This window comes from Engystomops pustulosus, chromosome 1 (assembly GCF_040894005.1).
Source record: "Engystomops pustulosus chromosome 1, aEngPut4.maternal, whole genome shotgun sequence".
Classification (NCBI taxonomy): domain Eukaryota; kingdom Metazoa; phylum Chordata; class Amphibia; order Anura; family Leptodactylidae; genus Engystomops; species Engystomops pustulosus.
Genome location: NC_092411.1, coordinates 53,571,893 through 53,599,230, shown reverse-complemented (window position 1 = coordinate 53,599,230; position 27,338 = coordinate 53,571,893). Strand labels below are relative to the sequence as shown.

General features: G+C 39.3%; 1 protein-coding gene across 1 annotated transcript in view; it reads left to right on the top strand.

The window, feature by feature from the left end:
- Nucleotides 1-27,338, top strand: part of EPB41L4A (erythrocyte membrane protein band 4.1 like 4A) — a 136,166-nt gene that overhangs the window by 105,080 nt on the left and 3,748 nt on the right. Inside the window, exons 10-19 of the mRNA XM_072140618.1 lie at nucleotides 6,122-6,213; nucleotides 7,689-7,766; nucleotides 9,773-9,894; nucleotides 11,347-11,437; nucleotides 14,879-14,962; nucleotides 15,640-15,747; nucleotides 16,046-16,093; nucleotides 16,758-16,835; nucleotides 23,743-23,862; nucleotides 25,954-26,001. Coding sequence (XP_071996719.1) covers nucleotides 6,122-6,213; nucleotides 7,689-7,766; nucleotides 9,773-9,894; nucleotides 11,347-11,437; nucleotides 14,879-14,962; nucleotides 15,640-15,747; nucleotides 16,046-16,093; nucleotides 16,758-16,835; nucleotides 23,743-23,862; nucleotides 25,954-26,001 — 869 coding nt within the window. The remainder of the gene's footprint in view (nucleotides 1-6,121; nucleotides 6,214-7,688; nucleotides 7,767-9,772; nucleotides 9,895-11,346; nucleotides 11,438-14,878; nucleotides 14,963-15,639; nucleotides 15,748-16,045; nucleotides 16,094-16,757; nucleotides 16,836-23,742; nucleotides 23,863-25,953; nucleotides 26,002-27,338) is intronic.

Genomic DNA, 27,338 nt, shown 5'->3' with positions numbered 1-27,338 from the left:
TAATAGAAGTTGTGTGTGATAATAACGGCTCATGCACCTGCACCTCATCACTTCACATGGACAGATTTCTATCCACTGGAAGTAAATAGAGAAGCTTTCTATAGCAGGACAGCAAGCAGAGATCTAGAAAACCGTGAGGAATTGATGTAGAAAGTTATATTGTATATAAAGTATATTGAAAAATTGTATATCTTTTCATTACAGACATAATATCAGTTATTTACTAAAAGTGGCCAACACCCGACTTACAGACGACCCAAAGTTAGACAGACCCCTCTGCCCACTGTGATCTATGGTGAAGCTCTCTGGATGTTTCTATAGTCCCAGGCTGCAATAATGATCTGTAAAGTGTTTGCAATGAAAAATTTTGAAACTCCAATTGTCACCGGGGCAATTTTTTTTATATATATATATATATATATATATATATATATATATACAATAATATACAGCTGCTTGCATATAAATTCAACTTGCGTACAAGATAGGTTCCATAGATTTGTTCTTAACTCGGGAACTGCCTATATTGTAAAATGGCGATGGAAGAGGAGTAACCCCTCATCAGATGCACACAGAAGGTGACATATGAAGTCTGCTATATACAATACACAATTAAGGAAGTCTCCTTCCTCACTTGTCTTCCATGGCCAGTCTGCATTATATTCTATAGTACAGTGATGGCGAACCTTTTAGAGAGCGAGTGCCCAAACTACAACAAAGACCCGCTTATTTATCACAAAGTGCCAACACAGAAATTTAATTTGTGATTTATACTCGCTTCTCTGTCACAGTTTTAATTTATACCAGCACCTGAGGACACCAATAAAGCAGAAAATAGTCCCAGGTACAGCTGTCACTTTAAAATATCTCTGTGCACAGCAAGTCCTGGGCTGTCTGGGACTGCAGGAAGATACCTGGAGTCCTCTCTGGTGATGGCCTGAGTGCCCACAGAAAGGGCTCTGAGTGCCACCTCTGGCACTAGTGCCATAGGTTAGCCATCACTGCTATAGTAGATACTGAAGCAGTAGCTAGACATGGCCAATATTTAATTTTATAGTGGTAATTGCTGTTCCTTGTAAGATGTCTAGATAGAGGGTCAGTACAGTTAGTGGAATACTTTGTATTGAGCTGATAAAGGCTCAGAGGATGTATAGTTTGTGACATTATTGGATACAACTTTAATTCAGGCAGTTAATATTTGACTCCATTAATCTTTCATAGTGTTTCTAACTGGAAATGATTTTGTCAAATGAATTTCTATTCACATTCTCCTTATCTTCTGCTCCTGCTTTACTTATTATTCTGGTGATTGATACAACATTGTTAAGAGCTTTTTGCTGTGATCCAACAGTTTATTATTTCGGCTCAGATTCCGTATAACACCATTTTATCTCACTAACTGCATTGAGCTAATGATGATTAATTGCTTACAGTTCCCATGTACATTATTATCTGCAGTAATGGGTTTTGTGGCTTCATACTGTCTTCACAGGAAATGGGAGCAGTAGTAATCACATTTTCATTAATTGATGTTGCAGGTTCATTAGACGAGTGAAATGAGTCAGCGGTTCATATTTCATCTCAGAGTTATCAAATTTATGGCTAACTATATAGCTAGCATTTGGTGGATTCTCACTACAATAACTAAAGACAAGTTGGTGCAATATTTGTATAAGCAGCACAGGGGTGCTGTGGTGACCATGGTTAAAGGGAACCTGCCATTTAAATTAATCCACCAAAAATAATTACTTCTTTAAAAATTATGATTAAAAAGCATTGCCTAAGTGGTTCCTTTCCATTGCCACAATGTTAAAAAAAACCTGGTGCCTTGCTGGAAGGTTGAGAGAACTCTGTTACATCATTGAACACTTCATGTCATGTGACCAGGGTGATGTCATCTAAAGTTCTTTACCCAATATCATTTGCTTTACCCAGTAACATTAACATCTACCCCATGTATGTATCTGATCATATGAAATCAAAGCATGCCTCCATAGAGTCCATAAAAGTCTATGCAGGCATGCTGCTGTGATTACATCTGATTAGATACATACATGGCATATGGCATGGGAAGGAGTAAATGGGAGGGACTGTCTGACATGGCCCCTTTCCAGGTAATATTACATAAAGTTGATTTTATGGGGATGTGAAAGACACAATTTTTAGCTATAAAAAGGGTGGAATGTAGTTGATGGGGCTCTATGAGAACCTGTCACTAGCTGTATTTGTGAAAAATATTGTGGCAAGTGTGGTCCTTTCAAGTACAACATCTTCTTGGAGTTTGTATGTCTTCGCTGTGTTGGCTTTAGCTTTATTGTAGATTAATTGGCTCTTTTACATACCATTTATCACATGGCCTGTTTGCAGCAAAGTCACATTCAAGCAAGTGTGGGACAGGGTCTCTGAGCAGCAGCACCTAGGTATCTAGGTAGAAACTATGTAGAGACTGTAGCTTTCATATGAGCAGTACAGATTCTTCAATTATCTAATCCCAGACAACTTTAAAGCTAATTCATGCGAGAAAGGGAAATCCTACAGCGAGCCCCATTAGAGTCAAGGATTGACTTATGACAGTATGTAAGTATATTTAGAATGTTGGTGCCTTATAAGCCACAGACAAAACTAAATGGTAAATGAGAAGAAAGACAAAGGTAACATGTCTGTTTTAATAAATACTTCTCTCAGAGGCTTGATGCTCCTGAGTCCCCAATGCAAAAATGGGATCCACCACCTACCATATTATATAACAGGCGGTCCCCTACTTAAGAACACTCAACTTACATACAACCCCTAGTTACAAACGGACCTCTGGATATTGGTAATTTATTGTACTTTAGTCCTAGGCTACAATAATCAGCTGTAACAGTTATCACAGGTGTCTGTAATGAAGCTTTATTGTTAATCTTGATTCTTATGACAACCCAACATTTTTAAAATCCAATTGTCACAGAGACCAAAAAAGTTCTGGCTGGGTTTACAATGATAAAATATACAGTTCCAACTTACATACAAACTCAACTTAAGAACAAACCTACAAACCCTATCTTGTATGTAACCCGGGGACTGCCTGTACATACTAGGCTATAAAATGGACACAAAATGACTTGGGATTTATGTTAATAACATTTTTTTTCAACTGTTTAGATTCATTCCTTGTTTTACCTTGAAAAATAAGATCTTAAAATAGATCAAAATCATTCTGCCACTTTGCCACAAAAGATCTGTAACATTTTAGATTTATTTCCCGAAGATGTACCGGCATGTAACAGCAGTGGAGAATAAGTATCTGTGTTTTTAAATTTGCCAAGGAAACACAGTAAAATACCATACTTCCAAAACTTGATTTAATAGGGATTAGATTACCCTCAATTATATGACTACAGTTTAACGAGAAGGAGGGGGCTGCTCCAAGTAGCTGTGAGATATGGCTATTAGCTCCATAATAGCTGCTTTATAAAAAGAGTTGCAGTCTGTTACCAGGGTCAGCTCCTTGCTATGGGCCTCTGGCCATTCTGTTGGTAATTGTTAAATTTAATTTTTTTATAAACTTGCAAGATCAATGTTTCCCTATGAAAATAATATTTAGACCATACTGGATTTGTTGTACTGGCACCATTTTTTTTAGGCTGCCTTTCCATAGTGAGTCACGGCTCACGGGCCGTAACACGGGGAAAGATAGGACATGTCCTATCTTTCCCCGTGTACGGAGCAGTACGGTTCTGCATGTGTGCGGCACCGTATTGCTCCGTGCGGCCCTTGACAGTCTATGGGGGATGTATGTACGGCTGCAGGCTTGCGGCCTTGCATACGTCACTCTACCGTCGTGTGAATGCGGCCTTATTCTATTGTTGGGAGACAATAGATCCACTATTACCATGACTTTATAAGTTGCAGTGGCACAGCACCGCCTGCATCTCTGTTCACACCTGCTCTGTTTTAGGCGAGTGTAATGTGAACAGAAGATCTTTCTTTTACCTTCTGTTCCCATTGCCCTCAATGCATGTAAGGTTACTTTCCTTTATTAATAGCAGGAAAAAGAAGCAAATGGCTGCGCTTTTTTTTCCAGCTATTTAGTCGCTGAAGGGGGATTGGCCCATTGGTCAGATTTACCTGTTATTGCAGTGTAAGACTTTTTTTCAGTTACTTCATAATTTTGGCATATGGTGCCATCATCACACAATAATTTTTGTTTTCTTTGTGCCCCCAAACCCGCTTTTCATGTTAAAGAAGGAAACTAAGTGGCTGCAATTTAGAAAGTGCCATATGCCCATTCATTTGAATAATACAGCAAACACTTTTCCTTTAAAGCTTCACAGTGGTATTCCTGATAATTTTCCTTTTATGAGGTGTTTTATCTTCAAAACTACATAAATAAGCACTTGAAGAAAGGAAAATGCACATTTACATGGGGGATTCAGGTGCTCAGTTCTAGCGGTTTGTCAGAAATTCAAAGCACCACAAGAGATATTTGTTAATTACCCGTGCAATCTATGCAGAACATATTTTACAGTGAAATCCTTTTGATGAAAGTGTAATTTCCTCTAATTAAATATTTGTTTTATTTAATTGCATAAAAAGGCCGACATATTGCCCCTCTTTATCCGAAAATTGCTCGTGACAAAAAAACCTACTGCACAATACACTATACAGAGAAGATTAAAGTATTGGCCGTGTAATACTTTTTACTTCTAAAGATATTCTAGAAATATTTTTTAAATAAAAGTGGATTTCATGTAATTGGATACATGAATTCACTTAATTGTTTAATGCCACGATGAATCTAAAATCATAGGGGAGAATTTATTAATTGTGGGTGCATCATGCTCCTACTATTGATTCCCCCCACCCTGCATCTCCCGTCAAATACACCAAAAGGCACCAGCAGGGTCTAGAATTTCGATATAACCTGCACCAGGATTGCACTGGTGTGGGGTGTGCACAGCCCACTGTATACCCTTCCCCTCCCCCACATGGCATGGAGGTTTCTCAAGAGGGAACTCAATTCCTGGCAAATTTATAAGCCGTGATAAATGCCCCCTGGCTTGTTCAGAGTTAAATTGATGGAAATTTACTGTATGTGCCGCATCAAATAATGACCTCGCCTATGATGCCGATCACTATCTTTTCTGTGGTTAGAAAAACAAGTTATAAGCCTTTAAAACCTTGGGGCATATGCACAATTATCTATGTTATCCACAGCAGAGAGAAGTAACTTTAACTAGTCATGTAGTCATAGTATCATAATACCATATGTGGGGTTTGTACTTAACTTTAGGGGTTCCGGTCTCCCTGACCTGACCCCGGTTTTCTTTAGAGGTTGTTGTCAGTGTCTGGGTTCACCTGAACTCCCTACTATTAACACTCACAATTGGTGCTAGAACTCTTTAAATTTGCCAGCGGCCGTGAAATGTCCCATTTTGGGGAGGATCATTACTCCCCAATGACGTCATCGGGAGCAACAATCCTTCCCCAAATTACGATTTGCTAGTGACATTTAAGCAGTAAACACCTGGGACTGGTGCCAGCACCAATCACGATTGTTATTGGTTGGGGTCCGGATTCAGTAACTGAACCCAGACCCAAACAGGTGTAAAAAGATATCTGTACTGCCCATTCACTTATTTGTATATTGTAATGATCATCAAACCATCATTTTTCTAAACCGAATAACCTGAAGTATGATAATTTGTCTTTGTACTCCAGTCCTGCCCATTCCTTGTCCTTAAAGTGATGTCTATGAAGATTGACATCTTAGAAAAAGATAAATATTATACTTTGCGTGGCAAGTAATACTATGGTGTACAGCGCTAATTCTGCTGATGTTTTTCTAGCAGCTCTTTTAGCTTTAATGGGGTCAAAGCACACATCTTGCTAGTTATTTCAGCAAACACCTGCGTATATTGTCTGCGCTCGGCCTGGATCCCCGCCAGCTGAAATCACTTTGTGTTTGAGTTGGCTGAGGTTGTGTTTCTTTTTATTTTTGAAGAAGAAATGCCAATCATACCTCTCCATGATGTACCGTTAAGGGTGGACGAACCGGCAGAAGGTTAAAGGTTACTTCATTACAGCTATAAAACTGTCCGGCTTCTCATTGCTCCTTTGTTTTGTGTTTTTTTTTCAGTGCTCTGAAACCTCATTCTTTTTTGAAACCCGGAACAAAGTGGCCTGCAAGCATCTGTGGAAATGTTGTGTGGAGCACCACACGTTCTTCAGGTTTGTATTAATCCATTGTTATATATTGAGAAAATGGGGAAAAGATGGGGCATAGTACAAGGGTCACTTCTGCCGTCTTTAGCTCCATATTAAAAAAAATAGCATAATCCATTCAATGCCAAATACTATACCAAATTCTCCAGTATAATCTCCACCATACAATGGGGGGGATTTATTATGCATTCACTGCCAGCTTTTTGGCGGAGAAGGTATCAAAATCTCCCTATCCCTGCCAGTTTAGTGGTGTGCAGAGCAGGGCAGAATGTGGACCTGCCACAATAATGGAACATATGATGCTATAGTCTATGGCAGGTCAGACTTGGTCTAAACAAGTCTGTCCTGGCAGAGATGACGGTCGGATCTACTAAAAGGTGGGAGCCTCTTAGTAGATACGGGGACGCTTGGGGGATAGTATTAATTAACTACCCAGAAAAATTCATCCTGTGGTGCCAACATCTGAGGCCATTGTTAAGGATGGAGTCCTAGACAGACATGGCCTTTTTATCCGTCGCTTTGACTCCCCCTTTATCCTATTTTTGTATGATGAATAGTTGTCACAGGTGGCTGTGTTATTGGGACTTGCATTCTCACTGAAACGCTTTTCTTTGAGAATATCGTTTGCTTTGTGCTATTTAACCGCATTCTAAATAGTTTTACAATTGCAGGGGAAATTCTTCCCATGTAAACATATTCTTATATTCTCAGCAAATCACAAAGACAGAAATGACAGCACAGCAGCCCAACTGGTAAAATGACGGGTTTCAGTTCTTCATGGTTTAGCCGTGTGGGTGTAATTTGCTGTGGAAAAGCACATTCTTTTCATGTTTTAGTACAGCTCTTCATTGCATGTGTATCGGGAGGAGGGTGCAGTCTCTCCTAGATAAGAGCTGTACATGTCTCGTACGTGTACTGTATATACTTCATGGAGACTGGAGATCCACACGTTCCATTAAATAATGTCAATTTTCATTATATATTGATCAGTAAATGCAGGGTAAAGTATTTGTTGCGGATGGGTTTTTTAAAGAAAAAATTTTTATATTTATTTTATTCGTATTTTCCTTCTTAAAACATTACAAGAGACATGCCTGATGGAGGTTTTTTAAGTTTGGAAACATGAACACTTCTCTGTCTGTATTATTGGTACCAAGGAAGACCCCATTTTTCTCTTCCCAAACTTACATTGAAGCACAACTCATTTATTGTATAATAATTTAACATACGGTATAAGATGTTAATATAATATTGAAAAGTGATATGGCTTTTACCATTATGATACAATATTCACATTATTGCTTACTGTTGCTTATGGTGCCGTTAGTGCACAGTATTATCAGCTAGGAAGCCAGATGCAGGGAACCCCGAAGAGCCATATGTAACTTTTTTTTAGCTTGTGGTTGTAGAACATGAATATAATCATAGAAAATAATTTCGATGTGACTGATTTTTTTTTTCTCCATATATTTTCCACAAAGGATTCCTGAAAATGATCCTAACACTCTATCGAGGAAGCTCAGTAAACTTGGCTCCTTAGGTTCTAGACATCGGTACAGGTATGTGAGGATGAACCTATGAGAGAAACAAATCTCTTTCAACAAATAGACAGACTTCTAAGTATGTATGCTGGAAATATTGGCTTGAACGCGGCATGTAGAGTCTAATATGAACATTCAACTTTGGGTATGTTCCAGTCCTGCCCCAAACACCAGTCTCTTATACTTGGAAAAAGTGGCCAAGTATACAATTATTACAATTGCTTAAGACTACCAGCTCATGCCCCCCTCTTGTTTATTTTTGTGAGCCAAGCTAGACTGACTTCTATCCTACTTAACACAATCCAGACAGGCATGGCTACTGAAACGTGATGGTATTCACATAAGACGGTAACTACAGTTGTGCCTAATAGAAGCACAGCCTCATCTGGTGAGCCTCACGCCACTGTCTATTGACCACCAACTGTTGTTTGAAACAATACTACTCTATGGGGTCAATGTCTTCTATTTTGCCTTTCCTTCTCATCTAAATAAGCCTTTATCAGTGGCGTCACTAGAAGCTTATGGGCCCCAGTGCAAAGTCTGTGCCAGGCCCCCGACTATAATGTATGGTTTATAGTAACAGTCTTCTCATATGGGAAAGTAACACCCTAAGGGCCCCCTAAACCTCTTGGGGCCGGGTGCGATTGCAACAACTGCACCCCCTCAAGTTACGCCCCTGGCCTTTATGGGCAGGACCATCCTTCAACTTGTACTAGTTCAGTGTACATTCACACCTTTTTGGGTGTAGTGCTGCACCCTTAACTTTAACCCTCTCAGATCTAAAACAGCGGTCCAGGACTGATCCAGAAGTCCCAATGTTAAAATATAAAGAGATAGAAATAAAAATATATAGATGTCTTATCTGACCGGAGCTCCAGATGCTCACAGAGGTTTTCACTCCAAACGTTCACAATAATTGTTCTCGTTTGTCCTCCGTTCTGCTCACAGCACAAATCCACAGATTCTCCAGATAAGAATAGCCCACTGTTCAGACACACGTGGATGCAGTTTTCGTTCCTCCTATTGTTACCACCGTTCACCACAGCGGACCACTAAAAGAAACATGCACTCCAATTGTGTAGAATGTCTTCATAAAATGTTTTAATAAAATTAAATACTACTCACAAACGTTTAGTAAAAATGCACATATCTATAGAAAGGACACCAGCCTTGCACGACCGCCCGACCCTGGGTTTCTTCTAGTGGTCCGCTGTGGTGAACGGTGGTAACAATAGGAGGAACGAAAACTGCATCCACGTGGGTCTGAACAGTGGGCTACTCTTATCTGGAGAATCTGTGGATTTGTGCTGTGAGCAGAACGGAGGACAAACAAGAACAATTATTGTGAACGTTTGGAGTGAAAACCTCTGTGAACGTCTGGAGCTCCGGTCAGATAAGAAATCTATATATTTTTATTTCTACATTCACACCTTGTTGTAGCCCTCCGTAGATTCCGAAGTATCTTTAACTTGGTAGAACATATCTAGAAACATCCTCCTCTTCCGCATTTCCCCATAGATTCCCCTGTATGGACAATTACATCACTGGGGCCTCCCAGAGATTACACTCAGTGGAAGCCTGGGATGGATGCAATACTGTTTTATCTATCCCACATAGTCTTGGTCTTCTCTTGTTGCGTCTTTCCATCTGTTTCTGTACAGAACTCCTGGCGTATATCTTGAATGTATCCATCAAACGTGATGTGAATGCAGTCACAGTCTAATTTACTAATAGTCTTTTGTACTCATTTGTTCTTGTCTAAATGTAATCTGTGTTAACCCCTTACTGAATGTAAAGCACCATGGAATTATTGATGTTCTAAAAAGGATGATGATAATAATAATATTTTACCCCCTCAGATTTTGTATCACTCTTATTTCATTGACAAAAGTTTTATAGACAACAAGCAAAGTTTAAAGGTGAAGGTGTGTGATGGGTGACAATATTCATCTGCCAATGTTTTAGTCAACACTTTCTCTTTCAAGTTTACGCTTTGAAAATACAATCTGTTCTGTTATCCCCAGTGGTAGGACTGCCTCACAGATGTGCAGAGATCTGTCCATCCAGCTGCCCCGGCCTGATCAAAGGGTAGAGAGAAGCAGGAGCAAAACATATCCAAAAAGATCGGCTCTCACCCAGCAACCAGGTATTCTATTCCCCCAATACTTTCTTCATTTACACCTTTTACAGGTATCTTCTACCTTTCCAATTTTGAGAACCTATTCAGAATTTTCTTAAAATGTATAAAAAAAAAATAAATTAAAATAAACACTGCACCAGATTCACCAAAGAGTTTTATACTGTCTAACTGTGCACCTGCTATTGGTTTACATAATTTACATCAGAAAAATATACCATATTTTGCACATTTTATAAGACTTTGGGAAAATTGTGAAATTTCCTTTAAATGGCAGTTCTATTCCTGATAGAGGGGCTTATTCCAGGAAGAACAACCTTTATTGGTCAAAGGGCCACATTGTCATACTGCACAACTTTAAGGGGCCACATTAGTAACTGTTAACCTTAGATGCACCAAAAACCACAATAAAGCATGAAATGCACAGAAATGATAAATGACACTGTAAAGCAATAAATACTACCCCTGCAACTAAATACTGAATTCAAAGCAGACAGTAAATGTCAGGCAGATAATAACAATACTTGGAGCAGTGGCTACTGAATTGTCTACTGCACTAATGAATGCTTCCATCATTTATGGAAATGCTTATTGGACTCTCGACTGTCAGCAGACTGTGGGAAGCAACTCGAGGCTTGCCAGGGCGCATGCAGCCCATTGGCCACAGATTGTGCACCCCGATCTAGGCTTTTAAGCGATGATGAATGTGTGCTGCACTTTATGTACATGCTCAGTAGTGCAACTTGTAGATCAGAGGGATAAGGCACTGGGAAGGAATACCCACTCTCATCTTAGAACAAGAGTCAGAGCAGGAGTTAGAGGTGGGGAAATTAAGGAGTTAGTTTGGCTAACCAAAATCACAACCCTGCTAAAAGCTGTCTAAAACTCTTGATAAATGTGGTGCATGGTGTTTTGGACATTCTTTTGGCACATATTTAGACACATTTCTTTAAAGACCCTGTCTTTAAAGATGAGTAGACTTCATATCCCCTGGCCAATCATAGCCATGGCTAGTTGCTAGGGGCATTCATTTGCCGGATTACTGGTTCAGGTGGTCAAACTTGGATGCGGACATAAAGTCTGCTCATCTCTAGCTGTCTTATTTTCAGACTTTTAACCTAGCATAAACTGTTTTAACTGGAATCTAGAGAATACATTTCCACAGAATAACCTTCAGTGACTGCTGGATTAAGCAAAAACCCTCCCACTAACCCAACACATTTTTTGGGGGGAAATCAAACCAGCTTTGACAATACAGCTAAATCAGCAGAGTAAAAACTACTTCAAAGAAACATGTTCATCTCTGACTTGTGATTTTAGCCCCAAGCGGCTTTTTGACTTTTGGATTTCTGATCTAAGAAGACAGAGTGAGCAAATCTGAGATAAATGTAGTATAACATGCGTATGTGTAATCCATGATCCAGCAGAACTTTATCAACTCACAAAGTTTTTTTCTTCTAGGCTCAAATAATTTAGAACAGGTAATGACGAATGGAGAAAATGTGGAAAACGAAGGGACGACCAAAATTATTGCCCCTTCCCCTATAAAAAGGTATGTATTTATCCTTCTTTTCTTTTTTTTAATAAATTAATATGTCTCTATGTAGATAGGCAATTCATCTTCATCTTAACTTTATCTTATTATTTAGCAATTTGTCAATTGTAATAATGTCAAATAATATATTCAAATATTTATTGGGTCCACAAAAAAATTCCCCGGTTCCAAATTCCCAAACATTTTTGAACACTTTTACTGAAAATGTTCTTTAGGCTTTGCTCACCCTTCGCTTTAGGATCTATAGAAAAACAACTACTACTGCACCCCATTAACCTAATATAGATCCTTTCTGCGCATACAGTGTTACATTTTTATTTTTTCTTAATCTAATATGTATCTACCATGGGTGGGGATGTGATTGATGTAAATAGAGTCTTATACATGTTGTTTCTATTCGTCGTATGGTAATGGAGCCTGTATGCTCTATACAGAGTGAAATACAGTATGCAGACACACGTAGTATAGATAATAAAGCCTGCAATGCACATGGCCTGGGGTGGTACCTTCTTACTGGTAATATGTAACAAAAGAAAGAACTATTATCCCCTGTGTAATGTTGTATATATTTCTTAAGGGGTATTGAAGTATTGATACCCTGACTGCCAGTAACATAACAATAATTTTTGCCTATTCTGTGCTTTTTCAAACTCTACTATTCACCAGAGTTGTTTTCCTAGCAGCTTGCTGTCTAGATGTGAAGATAGCAGTGTATGGTTCATAAATCATGGACCAATACAGTGCAGAAGACAGGACTCTAAACATCAAAGTCCCTGCTTTCCTGCAAAACAGCACAAGACTGAAACTTGGAATGAGTTTTTATCTTCAGTTTGGATTTTCTGATGTTCAGCTGTGTGGTTAACGTTTTTCTTCTACAGTGGTAGAAAAGTAAACCCATTATGCTGTACTATCTGAAGGCATCATGTTAGATCAAGAGAAGCTAAACAGTGTGTGCAGCACAGTAGTCTAAAGTAATGCAAAAGTGGTATTCACAGAGGGGTGGCAAATAGTAATGAGAGCGCAGCTTCTGACCCGCTGGCAGTCCACAAGACATGGGACATCATAGAAACTCCTGAAAGCAGATGCCAGGGGGTGTCTTAACCTGCATCTTTATACCCAGGGAAGTTTACCAAAGTACAATATACCCTATTATTGGATTGTACTTACCCTGGTAAAACTTACCGTATACAATCAGACCCAAATGTGTCACCTCCGGTGAGTAAACCTTATTTTCTCCAGACAGAGTCAGTGTCCCAACGTCTTTTGATTTGATTTAATCTGGAACAACTTTCCACCATATTTTTTGTATGGACCATTCATATATTTATATAAATAAATCATGTCCCCTCTTAGTTGTCCCTTTTCCAGACTAAATAAATCTAGTTGTTTTAATCTTTTCTCATACCTGAGACCCTCCATACCCCTTATCATTTTTGTGGCTGATCGTTGTACCCTCTCCAGCTCCAGGGCATCCTTTTTATGTACTTTTGCCCAGAAATGGACAGCATATTCCAGGTGAGGCCAAACCAATGCCTTGTACAGTGATAAGAGGCAGCTGATTGACATTGCATGCTGTTATTTATAAAATTTATGATCATTCATTTATGAACAAGAGATTCTCCAAAATTTACTCCCCCAAGGACATATTTTGCCTTTGGATTATTAGCCCCTAGGTGCATAACCTTAGATTTATCCACATTGAACCTCATTTACCAAGTTGATGACCAAACACTCAGTTTGTCCAAGTCACCGTGCAGCCTATGAACATCCTCCATAGACTGTATTACACTACACAGCTTGGTGTCATCTGCAATAATAGACACAGTGCTAATAATTTTGACCTCTATATTATTAATAAATATATTAAATAGTAGTGGGCCAAGCACAGAACCCTGGGGTACACCACTCATAACTAGTGACCACTGTGTGGAGGACTAGTGACTTTAGGGGTTTATCTCTGACAAATTGAGTACGGCTCTATGACTGACATTTTGATGAGGATGATTAGTATTAGTATTCTATGATGAGATCGATTTATGTATCCTAGGAATATAATCGTCTGACATTTTCAACACATTTAATACACTGCAGTCATAACTCGACTTTAGTTTAAAAAATTGATGGGACAGAGAAACAAGTTTATACATTTTTTCCTTTGCTGACTTTTTTTGTGGAAGCAATTTATGTATTTGGTGTTTTGTTTCATAAGATTAATGCTGTAAGGGTGTAGGGTTTCGCAGCCATGGCCCCAGCAACACATTTGCTCTCATTGTTCCCCTTGCTGTGATTGTTCTACTAATGACTTTCCTGTACGGTACAAGCCACGTCAGGGAGACATGAATACATGTACAAGTGCCGGCAGGGATAAAACTTCTCCATTGACGTAAAATGAAACATCAGTAAATGACACTGTGAAACTTTGTAAATTATCAGACATCTAATTCTGGGAAAAATAGATTGTCCTAATTTGTTTGAGCTAATGTATATATTTGTATGCTGTGTCATCATATACCATGTAATATATCATGAATATATCAATAGCTACGCAGGTGTAGTGTCCACAGTTGTACATTCAGTAATAGAAAAGCAGAGTTATAAAATGACAACACAGTGATATGATGATACTTATTGAATATGCGTAAAATAGAACTTTACTCTACAAAAACTAATTCATCTTTATAATGGCTTTTACATAGTTATCATACACTTGCTCTGGCATCTTGATGTATCTAGCCGTCAGCCGGGTTGGCTTACCTGGCATTTTTAATAATATTTTGGGGCTTACACCCATTTAAAGGGTTTTCCCACCAATCAAGTTAGGCCCTATCCACAGAATTGGGCCTAACTTGCTGTCTGACCCTCCATTCTCATGATCTATGGGGGTTGCATCACTGAGTCCCCCACCGATCAGCACCAATGTGGCAAAACTTGATTGGTGTGAAAACCCCTTAAACGGCTTCTTTTAAAGGAGTGCTTTCAGAAGTTTCTTTTTTAATGCACACTCACAGCAGTTTCTACTTTTGAGAGAATAGCTCCCCAATCACGTTTATGGGGAAGAGTATGTAAAAAATGCATTTAAAAAATGTCAAAATCGCATGTGCAAAATATGACAAAAACAGATTGAAATCTGATGGAAAAATGTTTCTTCTCCTGACGTATATATATTAGTAAAAAATTGTATTGTACTTTTTGGGTCATATTTCATTAAAACTATGCTTTGTGCCATTTGTCTGGCATATGTTTGAGTAACAGTGGTACATTAGATGTTCACATTTGAGGCACAAACCAAGAAAGATTAGAAACATGATGTGGATGTGAACCCAGCAATGGCTGCTTGAACTAAATACACCTAAAATGGTTATTCTGATAATGTGTTTGTTGTGGTTTCTTTTGAGTTTGCAAACTTTTCTTTTTTAATATTCTTTTTTTTATCTCAAGTTCTAAGAAGGTAAAACGTGACAACAGCCCAGATACCCAAAGAAGTAAAGCAAGTGCCCCCTGGGAAGAAAATGGATCAGCAAGGTACAGCACTGTACAATATAATGTCTTCATTAACCCCTATGTGTATTACTAGCAATATTTTTAATAATTCCTAGCCTTCCTCATATGATATAGCTCTTACAAGGCAAATTACCTAACATATTCAATATAAGAACCAGAACTAATATTTGATTTTTTTTTTTATATGCACGGTTGTTTTATATTGATTCCTTTTTTTAAATGTGCCATCACTGTGTGCCTTCACTGGCTGTATGTAGTTGTCAAAACATATCCATAGGAACTGGCCACTGTTCGACAAGTACACAAGCCCTTCCCAAAATCCCTGTTCAAAAAAAGGTTATTTATTTATTATTAATTTAATTACCGTCATTAATTTATCTATTTCATTGTCTTTCTGTTATATGGATACTGGTCACATCATTCACTAAAAACACTGTTTACTACAGGAGAAAGAAGCAGAAAAAGACACAAATATTTTTTTCTTTATATTGTGTCATTCTTGTCATGTATTGTTTATTGTTCCATTTACACACTTGATTTACTTCGGGTCCTAGGTTCACCATGCATTTTTCCTTAAATCTTTATTTAAAGGGTCACATATAGCACTCTATAATATTTCTGCTCTAAAGATCCAATCACCTCGTTGCTCTGACAAAAATTCCCTGTGTCGCTCTCATCATTTGTGTATCCCATTGCAGTGGTCTTTATAATTCTCCCAATGACCGCACTAAGTCACCAAAGTTCCCCAGCCCTCGACGGCGTAATCAGTCCGGGAGTGAAAATGAGTCTGGACAACCTATCAGGAGGTAAGTTTTACTGTATGATATCACATCTTTAGCTACACTTCATTTCCCACTAAACCACAGCGGTTTCCTTGTAAGCCACACCCACTTGCCGAGCAAGAGAACTATCCAAGTTGTGATTGTGCATGTTGTTTACTTGTATTATACTTATGATCTAGATTTTGAAGTTTGACTTTTCTTTTGACAAACATTTTACAAATGATAAGTGTAAGGTGCTGTAAATGCAGTTTATATTTGTGCTAAAATATATGTTATATATCGATATATGAATAACATCTGTATTAATTTATTATCCATACAGGAAAGGACAGAACAGCGGTGAGGATTCTGATCTAAAGCACAGAAGGAGGTGGGTATACAGGCAGTTCCCGGGTTACATACAAGATAGGTTCTGTAGGTTTGTTCTTAAGTTGAATTTGTATGTAAATTGGAACTGTATATTTTATAATTGTAACCCCAGCCAGATTTTTATTTTGTCTCTGTGACAATTGGATTTTAAAAATGTTGGGTTGTCATAAGAGCCAGGATTAACACTAAAGCTTCATTACAGACACCTGTGATAACTGTTATTGCTGTTTATTGTAGTCTAAGGCTAAAGTGCAGTAAATTACCAACATCCAGAGGTCCGTTTGTAACTAGGGATTGTTTGTAAGTCAGGTATTCTTAAGTAAAGGAATGCCTGTACTTGTAATATCATAAGTAGGACTGTCTTAGACGTTGTGATACCGCCCCGTTTGCTCTATACAATGAGCATTATTTACATTAAAGTATTTTCTCTAGAGAAATATGGCACATGTAGTTTCTGTAGTTCTACGGTTCTGTAATGTGTCTCTGCGGTGTATTATTGTGATAAATTCCACTAGAAACATTCATGCAATATGGAACCACCCCAGTTTCGAAGGTTTTATTGCGGGTCCATATTTGTCTATGTGTACAAGCTTAGGGCTGGAAATTTGTAGTTATTTCTGTCAATCGAACCCTTGATCAATTTCTCACCGATTCTGATTCTTCAGGTCACGATCGCGTTGTAATACCAGTAGTGGCAGTGAATCTGAGAACTGCAACAGGGAACATCGCAAAAAACGGAACAGGTAATGATTCAATTATCTATGGCATCTACATCAGTCGTCATCTATACAAATATTCCAATGGACTTGAATGGATAACTGGACCTCCATATAGGTCACTTCTACTGTTTAAAGAGGACCCACCGCCTACCTGTGCTCTCCATTGAAATAACATTGTAGGGTCTTCTCCAAGGCTTTTGTCGCTCCACATATTAGATTCAGTTTACTGTGTGTGCAGGGAAAGCATGATAATAATAATCTTTATATAGTAATGTCATATTCTTCAGCAGGATATTCTACAGATCACTGGATACATATAGGAATAAGATAAGACTTTACAGAGTAATAACAAGGTCAGAAGGAATATAGGAATGAGGTCAGAATATAGGAATGAGGGCCCTGCTTACAAGAGCTTACAATCTATTGAGCTTCCAGCAAACTTAGCCATAAACTCAAAAGATCTTCCTTTTGGCTGATATGGAGGGAATTTGTGCTTTGGTAGGCTGTGCGGTTCCATGCAGTTAAAATATACACTGTGTAGTACAGGCAGTCCCTGGGTTACATACAAGATAGGTTCTGTAGGTTTGTTCTTAAGTTGAGTTTGTATGTAAGTCAGAACTGTATACTTTATCATTGTAACCTCAGTCAAAATTTTTTTGGTCTCTGTGACAATTGGATTTGAAAAATGTTGGGTTGTCATAAGAACCAGCAGTAACAATAAATCTTAATTACAGGCACCATTGGTAACTGTTATAGCTGTTTATTGTATCCTAGGGCTAAAGTACAGTAAATTACCAAAATCCAGAGGTCCGTTTGTAACTAGGGGTCGTATGTAAGTCAGGTGTTCTTAAGTAGGGGACCGCCTGTACTGTATATTTTTCTTTATAACATAGGTGCATTTTAAGATTGTGTATGTCTTAAGCATTTTTTGGGTGTTTTGCTGTAGTACAGATTATTATGTTTTGAAACACTTATGTCTCATGCACCGGCCATATATGGTGGTCGTAAACTGGCCACACAAACAAATTGACTTGCGTTATGTACGGTCACGGTATGGTGAGCACACCATATGAAGGTCCTATAACTCCCCCGAAAAGCTGCATGGCCGTCTGGGTCCTGTGGGAACAGAGGGGTAAGGAGCGCTCAGCCCTGCCATCTCCAACAGGCCAAAAACTACCCCCTGCACGTGGCCTTAGCTTTACTGTTTGGTGTCGATTATCTATAAAGTTCAAGAACATAAATTCTAATGTATTATGAAACCACTTTTAAAACATTCATATAGATATTTATGTGTTACAGTCTTACATATTAGACAACATAGAGTTAAAGTAGTGAGCACATCACTTCTGTTTAAGTCTGGTCTCAGGATGTTGTTAATTTTGAGCACAATTTTTTTTTTTTTTTTTTTTTAGTCAAAAGTAAAAAAAAAAAAAAATTACTGCAAACTATAAAGGATCGGTAATGAAAATTGCACTAATCTGTTTGTATTCAGCAATGTTTTTCTTGTGCACCTGCCACCAGTCCCATCACTTTCTTACAGGCTCCTCGCCTGCCACCTAGTGGTGCAGAACAGTAATGCTCTATTGTGTGGTCACAGTGAGTGCCATCAGTATTGCTTCATTCTTTATATTATAAGAAGTTGCTGAGCTCTATCTGTCCATCTACTCGTCTGCCTCTATCGGCCGGGACATTATATTTATTATATTATAGCTACATCGTAGAGATCCCGGCCATGGCAAGAAACAAATAAAGATGGCCATAGCCAGGTTCTGCTGCAGCTTTCAATTGTAAATGATATGTAGATGGGGTCGCAGCTCCACATTAAGAATCTGCTACAATACTTGACGTGTTGTGTATTTAAAGCCTGCAGTGTAAAACCTTTAACGCTGTGGCTTTTTTTTTTCTTTTAAAGAGAACGTATCGTAAGAATTTAGGCCTTCAAGCCGCCATTAGCCTGTTTGGCACGGCAGTGACAGGATCACATTGATGTTCTCCTTTATCCATACAAATGAGTTCGGGTTCATTCACACAGACGTATGCCCACCCACACACATGGAGAAAGTTAGAGCATGAGCTACCATTGCCGTCTATATGGTGGTTGTATATCCGCCCACAAATCATTATAAACTATCTTTAGCTTCTGCTTCCTAGACCTGTGATGATGTACACGGACATCCTTACTTTTCAGGAAACTGGTATTTTGGCCACAGGTGCAACAAAACACTCCCTGTTGAGAACCAATATCTCTCATAGACACAGATGTTTACTAAAGCTCCGTGTTCTGCGTCCATTGTTTTCTCTTTTGCACATAATGGGCCACATTTATCAAAACCCGTGTAAGCTGCACTAAGTGCAGTTTGCCTGTGGAGTGTGGGCCAGATTAATCAAAAGTGGTGCACGTTCTTCATGAACCTGGCAACCCTGCACTGCTTGGAAGTGTGCACCAACTGTTTTTGGTGCCCCTTTAACATAGAGCTAGTCTGTTGAGTTGCAGTAATAAATATGGCGCACGGTCAGACTCTGCACCGGAACGCCCCTTTGTGGTGTGGCAGATATAGTGCAGCCACACATGTCTGCCACACTAGCGCACACTTCATAAAGACATGTGCATGCAGTTTGCAAGTTCTTTTTAGTGCAAACTCAGAATAAACACTTGTGCAAATGCGCTAATAAATGTGAGCCAATGTGGCAGAAAACGAGTAATTTTTTCCATATTCCTCTGCACTGATAGCAAATGTATTGTAGACCTAAACAGTATCATTCAGTGTCCAAACCTGTAATGATCCAGTCTATTGGAGCAGTGCGTCACCTAATCTCCAGTGTCCTCATTTACTCTCAATAGAGTCTCTTTCATTTACAGCTTGTTGTGATCAATACTTGGCAACATTCTGATAAATGAAATTACTAGGAGTAACAAGATGCCAAGGAAAATGCTGGTAAACATGGACCTAATGACGGTGGAAGCGGCAGCTTTTCTTCTTGACACTTGTGTGTTGTCACTATTAATCCGGCTAGCTGCATGGTGTTTGCTTCCATGTAAAACCTCATTAAAGTCGCGATTATTCATCATGAAGACAAATAAAACAATATTTCTTTTACCATGGCATTATAAAAATGTGGCTGATTTATTGCATCATTTGCCACAAAGGCATTAGTCAGAAGGTATTCACATTACTGTATCCTCATTGTCCAAGCATTACTATATCCAAATATTCTTTATAGCCATGCATTTATAGAAGTGCAGTAGTTATTTCAGTTGAATTGTCTGAATTATATTTTACACTTAAGTAAGAATATCATGTCTTACCATGACACAATAATACCCTTTACCACCACTTTTGTCACTAGTTTTGTATGTTCCTTTTCTAATTCTCCAATTCTCCCTGAGCTGGTGGGTGGAAAAGTTTTGTATTGATGTCTCCCATACTCAGCACATGGAGAGAAAATAGGTAATCAGCAGTGTTCGTGTAAATCCAGCACTAGACAACTTCCTTAAAGCAGCAGCAGCAGCATGGAAGCAATATGAAGAAGTAATAAGGGGTATATTAATGTAAATCCAGCACTAGACAACTTACTAGAAGCAGCAGCAGCACGGAGGCAATATTCACAAGTAATGAGCAGTGTTCATGTAAAACCAGCACTACACAACTAGCAGCAGCATGGAGGCAATATCAAGAAGTAATAAGCAGTATTAAAGGGGTTCTCCAGTGACAAAGATTGACCTTACTATACGTCATCTCCCCACACTTATCACTTTACTAATTCAGTGTCATTAAATCTTCTGCCCCCTTTTCATGAAATCCAAGTCACTCCTGTGCACAGCCTTTTCCTAAACTTAGTTTCCACAGAAACGACCTGTATGCTTTCTCTTCTCTCCAGTCAGACATGAGCAGTCAGCTCCTTGTTCCCTGCTGTGGAGGTGTGGCTGCTCGTTCTTCTGTGTGAAGAAGCTGTGCTGACCAGGTGGATTGTGGGAGATTTAGTCTTTTGGCAGAGTTGGGGCAGCCATCTTGGAGTGATGCAGCTGCAGCACTGAGATGTAAAGTGAATACAGCCCAGGGTGGTGAGGTAAGGGTTTGTAACTATAATTTATGCAAAGGAATTGGCCAGTTTAAACAAAAAAAGTATATTTAGTGACTGGGGTGCCCCTTTAATGAAAATCAAGCACTGGACAACTTACTAGAAGCAGCAGCAGCATGGACACAATATCCAGAAGTAAAGAGCAGTGGTCAAGTGAATCTAGCACTAACCAACTTACTAGAAGCAGCAGCAGCATGGACACAATATCCAGAAGTAAAGAGCAGTGGTCAAGTGAATCTAGCTCTAACCAACTTACTAGACGCAGCAGAATTTGCTTTAGTATCTCTGTTTCTCCTTAGTTTCCCTCCTCTCTTCAGACATACAAAAAAATTATGTCACATAATTCCTCGGAGAGACTGTTCATGCTTTCCTCAGAATTTTCCATCCCTGGAGAATAGGTAGAGAAAGAATTGTGGGTTGTTGTCTGGCACAGTGTCTTCATTGTCTTTAATCTTTCATGGTCACAGCAGGAGGTTGTCATCCTGCGTTGTAGTGGTGTGAACTCACATGTGCAATAGGATACATTAATGTCATTATAGATTTCTGCTTCCCAGTGAGTCATCCCTGCAGGGTCATGTCACTATAGTCTCACGCAGTGCTGATGTCTAACCTGCAGGGTCATGTCACTCTAGTCTCACGCAGTGCTGATGTCTAACCTTTCAATGCCAAATTTAAGCTGGACCCCAACATTGTGGTGTGTAATCCACATATATAAGTGTAATACTTACTGTTCATATGTATATATATATATATATATATATATATATATATATATATAGGAGACACCTGCGTACATTCATTTCCTATTGGCCCTGTTTGCGGCAATGTTTTGGACTGTGTTGCAACTTTCCCAAGGTTTCTTTCCTCCTGCTTTTTTGGGCAGCTAAACCCTTTGATAAATGCAGTACAAGGCATTCTAGACAAATTTTGGTGCAAATTACACCAGAATGTTGCATAGTAAATCTTCCAAAATGCTTTGACCTTTGAGAACAGAAGGCTGGTGATGATATGATATCTGTATATGAGTCCCTATAGCATCCAGTGCAATAAGTGATTCTTTCAAGAGCCCAGCAAAGCAATACAGGTTGGAGATGTATCAGAAGTTTCTTAGAGCATTACTGTGCTAGTTTCCCATGGCAACCATTCAGAGCTTTGCTTTATTTACTTATGGTAAATCTACTACGCTGTGTTCTGTTACTTGGTCATGAATATTTAAAGAAAATCCAACCATCAGATGCTGGTTTATTAACTGTGATTTGAACTATAGCACCTAGTGCCATTGTATGATGAAATCCACGCTCCTCCCCTGCACCAGATATATAGTAGGACTTCAGCCTCCTGATGTAACTGGCGGGTGGCTGTGCCATTGTACAATTACTATTGCGCCTTAAAGGGAAAGTGTCACCACATGGTTCCTTTAGAGCTCAATTAACTGACTGACCTCATTCTTTTAGCTAAAAATTGTTTTTCTTACATCCACATAAATCAACTTTTATCTTATATTACCTGGCATCAGAGGGGGGCGTGTCCGTCTCAGCCAGCCCCTCCCATCTAATACTCCCAGTACGCCTTATGCCTCCTTACTGGTCAGAGTGACCTCATCTCAGGTCCTTTAGCCTCTTAACAATAGAAAAATGTACCCCATGCATGTTTCTGACCACATAAAGTCACAGGGACTTCTACTCCTCTCCATCCTCCATGGAGGCTGCTGTGATTTCATGTAATCACATACATGGTATACAGTTTGCTATTCTTAGAAGGTTAAAGGCCCTGCGATGATGTCACTCTAGTCACATGTCATGATTGTAACACAAGGCACTCTGTAAAAAAATTGACACAATATTTCCCATCTGTACATAGAGCTTTATATGTCTGTAGTTGAATATTAGCAGACAGACCCTAAGTACAAGGAGTCAGAGAAGTGATTTGAAGAGACACAGAGCTGTCAGGCAGAATAATGGGGCGTGGTTCACTGCCAGCCTGAGAGAGAGAAGAGTCACAAACACCAGACATGAGTCAGTAAAGCTAATTTGCATATCGGAAAATGTCTGTAATTATTGTACAGAGCCTCACTGGCAGCTAATTTAGGTGATAAGGGGAGGACTTGTAACCATTTATCAGAAGGCATTGTTATTCAGGGTGGTCAAAATCTGGTGACAAGTTCTCTTTAACCTGCGCTCATTCAGGCTACAGTTAGTGCGAAGGTGCGGGGCATGTACTCCAAACACTGGCCAACTCTGCTGTGTGGCATGCCCCCCTTCAAACTCTTCTATGCGTGTTTGGTGTGGTGGTGGTGTAATAGGGTGAATAATCGTAATTCGGCGCTAGCTTTTCTCCTGTATTTTTGTTACAAAATTAACTTTATCTGTATGTTAATGAAGCATAAGTTCACTAGAGCCTCTCCGGGGTCTATGGCTATTACATGCACCCAGAAGCACTTCTCCCCCAGCTTCCTGCTGTGTGATGCTAATTACTGTTAGATGGGTGGTCCTGGGCTAAAGCGAAAATTTTGACTACAGCAGAATACGTGGAACATTGCATATTTTAGGACGCAAAGAGTTGGGGATGGTGAAAGGTCCTCTTTAAGTCGCACTGGTTGTGTATATTGCTGCATGGACTGTCAAACAACCCAAATTTTTCAGATATGTTTTTGCTGTTTTTCTTTTTGCTTTATTCTGAGGTTATATTGCTTTCCTGTAAACCACAAACCAGACTTTTGTTTCTTTAGACCTACCATGTAATTCTCTCGAAAACAAGCGCAGTGGCCAAATTACATAGTAGCAGAAACATTAGTCACATGACTGCACTTGCATTCGCTTCAGTGAAAATATAAAGAATTCATTTATTGCAGGTTACGACAGGAAAATGACATGGTGGATTCTGCTCCGCAGTGGGAAGCTGTGTTAAGAAGACAAAGGGAGAAGAACCAGGGTGACCCTAATTTCCGGAGGTCAAGGCATCGGTCTCGATCGTATGTTAAGTATAAGTTTTTATAGATCAATATTACCAGTGTAGCTGACCTGGTTAATTGGATTTAGGTGACCCTGCAGTGTTACACTGCATGGTCCAGTGCTCATTGATAGATGAGCTGTGAAGAGGCATATCCAAGATAGCAATAGTTAATTGGGCTACAGCACGGATTTACCATTAGCAGTAATTTAGGGCATTTAGATGATAAGTTGAGATTTATTCTCTTGTTTCTAGGTGGGCTTTAGCACAACACAAAAAAAGCAGATATAATTGATTTTATACATTTCTGATGTTAATTAAGGGCAGAACAGTGGGCAATTGGCAAGATCAAAAAAGTTCTTTTTTTTTTTTGCTCATTAGTGTACACTGTGCACTCCATCTTGACAGAAAAAAAACAGAAATGTAGATATTTTTGGAAATGCAAGAAAAACTGAAATATCACTTGGTCATAATTATTCAGCCCGTATGTTCAGTGTTGAGTAGAAGCAGCTTTTGTGTTAGTGCAGCCATGAGTCGTCTTTGGAAGATGCAACAAGTTTCTCACACCTGGATTTGGGGATCCTCTGCCTCTTCCTTGCAGATCCTCTCCTGTTTCCCTCAGGTTGGATGGGGAACATTGGTGGAAGCTGTTATCAAGTCTCTCCTTAGATGCTTAATTGGGTTTAGCTCAGGGCTCTGGATGAGCCAGTCAGGAATGGTCACAGAGTTGTTCTGAAGCTCCTGCTTATTTTAGCTGTATGCTTAGGGTCATAGTCTTCGGCCCACTCTGAGGTCCGGGGCACTCTGGAAGAGGTTTTCTTTCAGAATCTCTCTGTACTGGGCCATATATTTATCTATCCTTTAATTGTACCCAATTGTCCTGTCCCTGCAGCTGAAAAACACCCCCAATAGCATGATGCTGCCACCACCATGTGTCACTGTTGGGATTGTATTTGGCAGTTGATGAGCAGCGCCTGGTTTTCTCCACACATACTGCTTAGAATTACTACCAAAAAGCTTAATCTTCATCTAAGCAGAACAGAGAATCTTATTTCTCATAGTCTGGGAGTCCTTCATGTGTTTATTTGCAAACTGTATACAGCTTTCATATGTCTTGCACTGAGGAGAGGTTTCCGTTGGCTCACTCTGACTGGTGGAGGCTGCAGTGATAGTTGACTTTGTGGAACTTTCTCCCATCTTCCTGCTGCATCTTTGGAGCTCAGCCACAGTGATCCTGGGGTTCACCTTTACATCTTTCACCAAGAGTCTTCTCACTCTATTGCTTAGTTTGGCTGGACAGACAGGTAAAGGAAGAGTTCTGATGGTCCCAAACTTCTTCCATTTAAGGACATCTACCACCAGCATCAAGGATTGTAAACTAAGCACACTATACACTTGCTTTCAAGAAAAAAAAGGGTTTAAAAATTATGTAAATTAGTCTGAGTGGCTCCAGGCTCCATTAACACCAAAGGAGCACCGAGCCACTTAGGCTCATCTGTTTAATTTTGAAGTCTCTTTTTTTTTTTTTAAATAAAAACAGGGCATAATAATCTAAATAAAGAGAAGATCCTGCCAGAGGGGCAGGTTTACAATCCTTGATCCTGGTGGTAGATTTCCTTCAAGGATTTTGGAGGCCACTGTGCTCTTAGGAACCTTGAGTGCAGCAGAATCTCTTTTGTTACCTTGGCTAGATCTGTCAAAGCAAAGGCGTGAAATGCGGCACTCACCGGAATGATGTGAAAATGCTTCCTTTATTATTGTAGAGGTACAGAGCAGAATGAGGAGCTGCCTCGCCAAGGTGACGGGCCGTTTCACGTGACAACCATGCTGTGTTTTCATGTCAGAGTTTTTTTTTCTTTAATTCATTTTCTGTTTAATTAACACAAAGGGAAGAAAAATGAAAACTTGTTAATTTTTCTTTGTTGGGGAGTTGGGCAGAATATTCATAATAATATGTAAAATACAATTGAATACATTGTACTGCAGATAAGTTATTGCATGTATCACATTACTCCTGAGCACCAACCTACAGCAGAACCATGTAGTAACTGAGGGCAATGAACATAAAACTGGGGGTCATTAGTAATTTGATTTTTTCTTTTCTTTTTGTCAGGAGAAGCCCAGATGTGCAAGCAAAAGAAGAGTTGTGGAAACACATTCAGTAAGAATTAATTATTTCATTTGCTCTAGGATATATTCACACTAATCCCATAGCAGAAAGTGCATCACACAGAGTGAGGCAAGGAATCGGCTGGATCCGTGGTAGTAACCATGGCAAAATACTGGGGCAGATTTATCAAGCTCTCTAAAAGTTAGAATATTCTAAGTTGCCAATGGCAACCAATCACAGCTCTCCTTTAAAATATTCATTAGCGCTGTAATTTGTTTCCATGGGCAAATAAGAATATTCTGACTTTTAGACAGCTTGATCTGCCCCACTGGATCTACAGCTAAAAGTGATCAGTACGATGATAGCCATGAGTGATATATATGTGTATATATATATATATATATATATCTCATGGCTATCATCATACTGATCACTAGTCTTGTACCATTCCTCACGCTACAACTTATACCACACAGATCCTTACAATCCATACTTCACCTCCTCTCCATGTACTTTTGCAGATAAGGATGTGACGATTGACCTTATTGGTATAAATAGAACATTATTGATACAGACACAGTAACCAGCAGTCCCTATAGTAGTCATGATCAGTTTATCTGCTACTCTACAATACCATCAACACCAATGTTTAGAGACTACATGGTTGCAGTTCCTACTTTCCAGGTTGCAGCAAACATACAACGTTCCATAATCTACAACATAGTAACTCGGGTGTTAAGTGGTCTCACAAAGACACAGCAAGATCTGTCTATTTCAAAATTGGTCTTCAGGGAACATTTAGCAGCCACGTTACCATATTTACCACTGGATGCAAACGGGGAGTCATTGATGTTTTGTAGCAATTGTTTGAAACTCTGCTCTATTATAGGAGAATCTGGTAAATGAAGCTACACTCACCGGCCACTTTATTAGGTACACCTGTCCAACTGCTCCATAACACTTAATTTCTAATCAGCCAATCACAGTGCATTTAGGCATGTATACATGGTCAAGACAATCTCCTGCAGTTCAAACCGAGCATCAGTATGGGGAAGAAAGGTGATTTGAGTGCCTTTGAACGTGGCATGGTTGTTGGTGCCAGAAGGGCTGGTCTGAGTATTTCAGAAACTGCTGATCTACTGGGATTTTCACGCACAACCATCTCTAGGGTTTACAGAGAATGGTCCGAAAAAGAAAAAACATACAGTGAGCGGCAGTTCTGTGGGCGGAAATGCCTTGTTGATGCCAGAGGTCAGAGGAGAATGGGCAGACTGGTTCAAGCTGATAGAAAGGCAACAGTGACTCAAATCGCCACCCGTTACAACCAAGGTAGGCAGAAGAGCATCTCTGAACGCACAGTACGTCAAACTTTGAGGCAGATGGGCTAC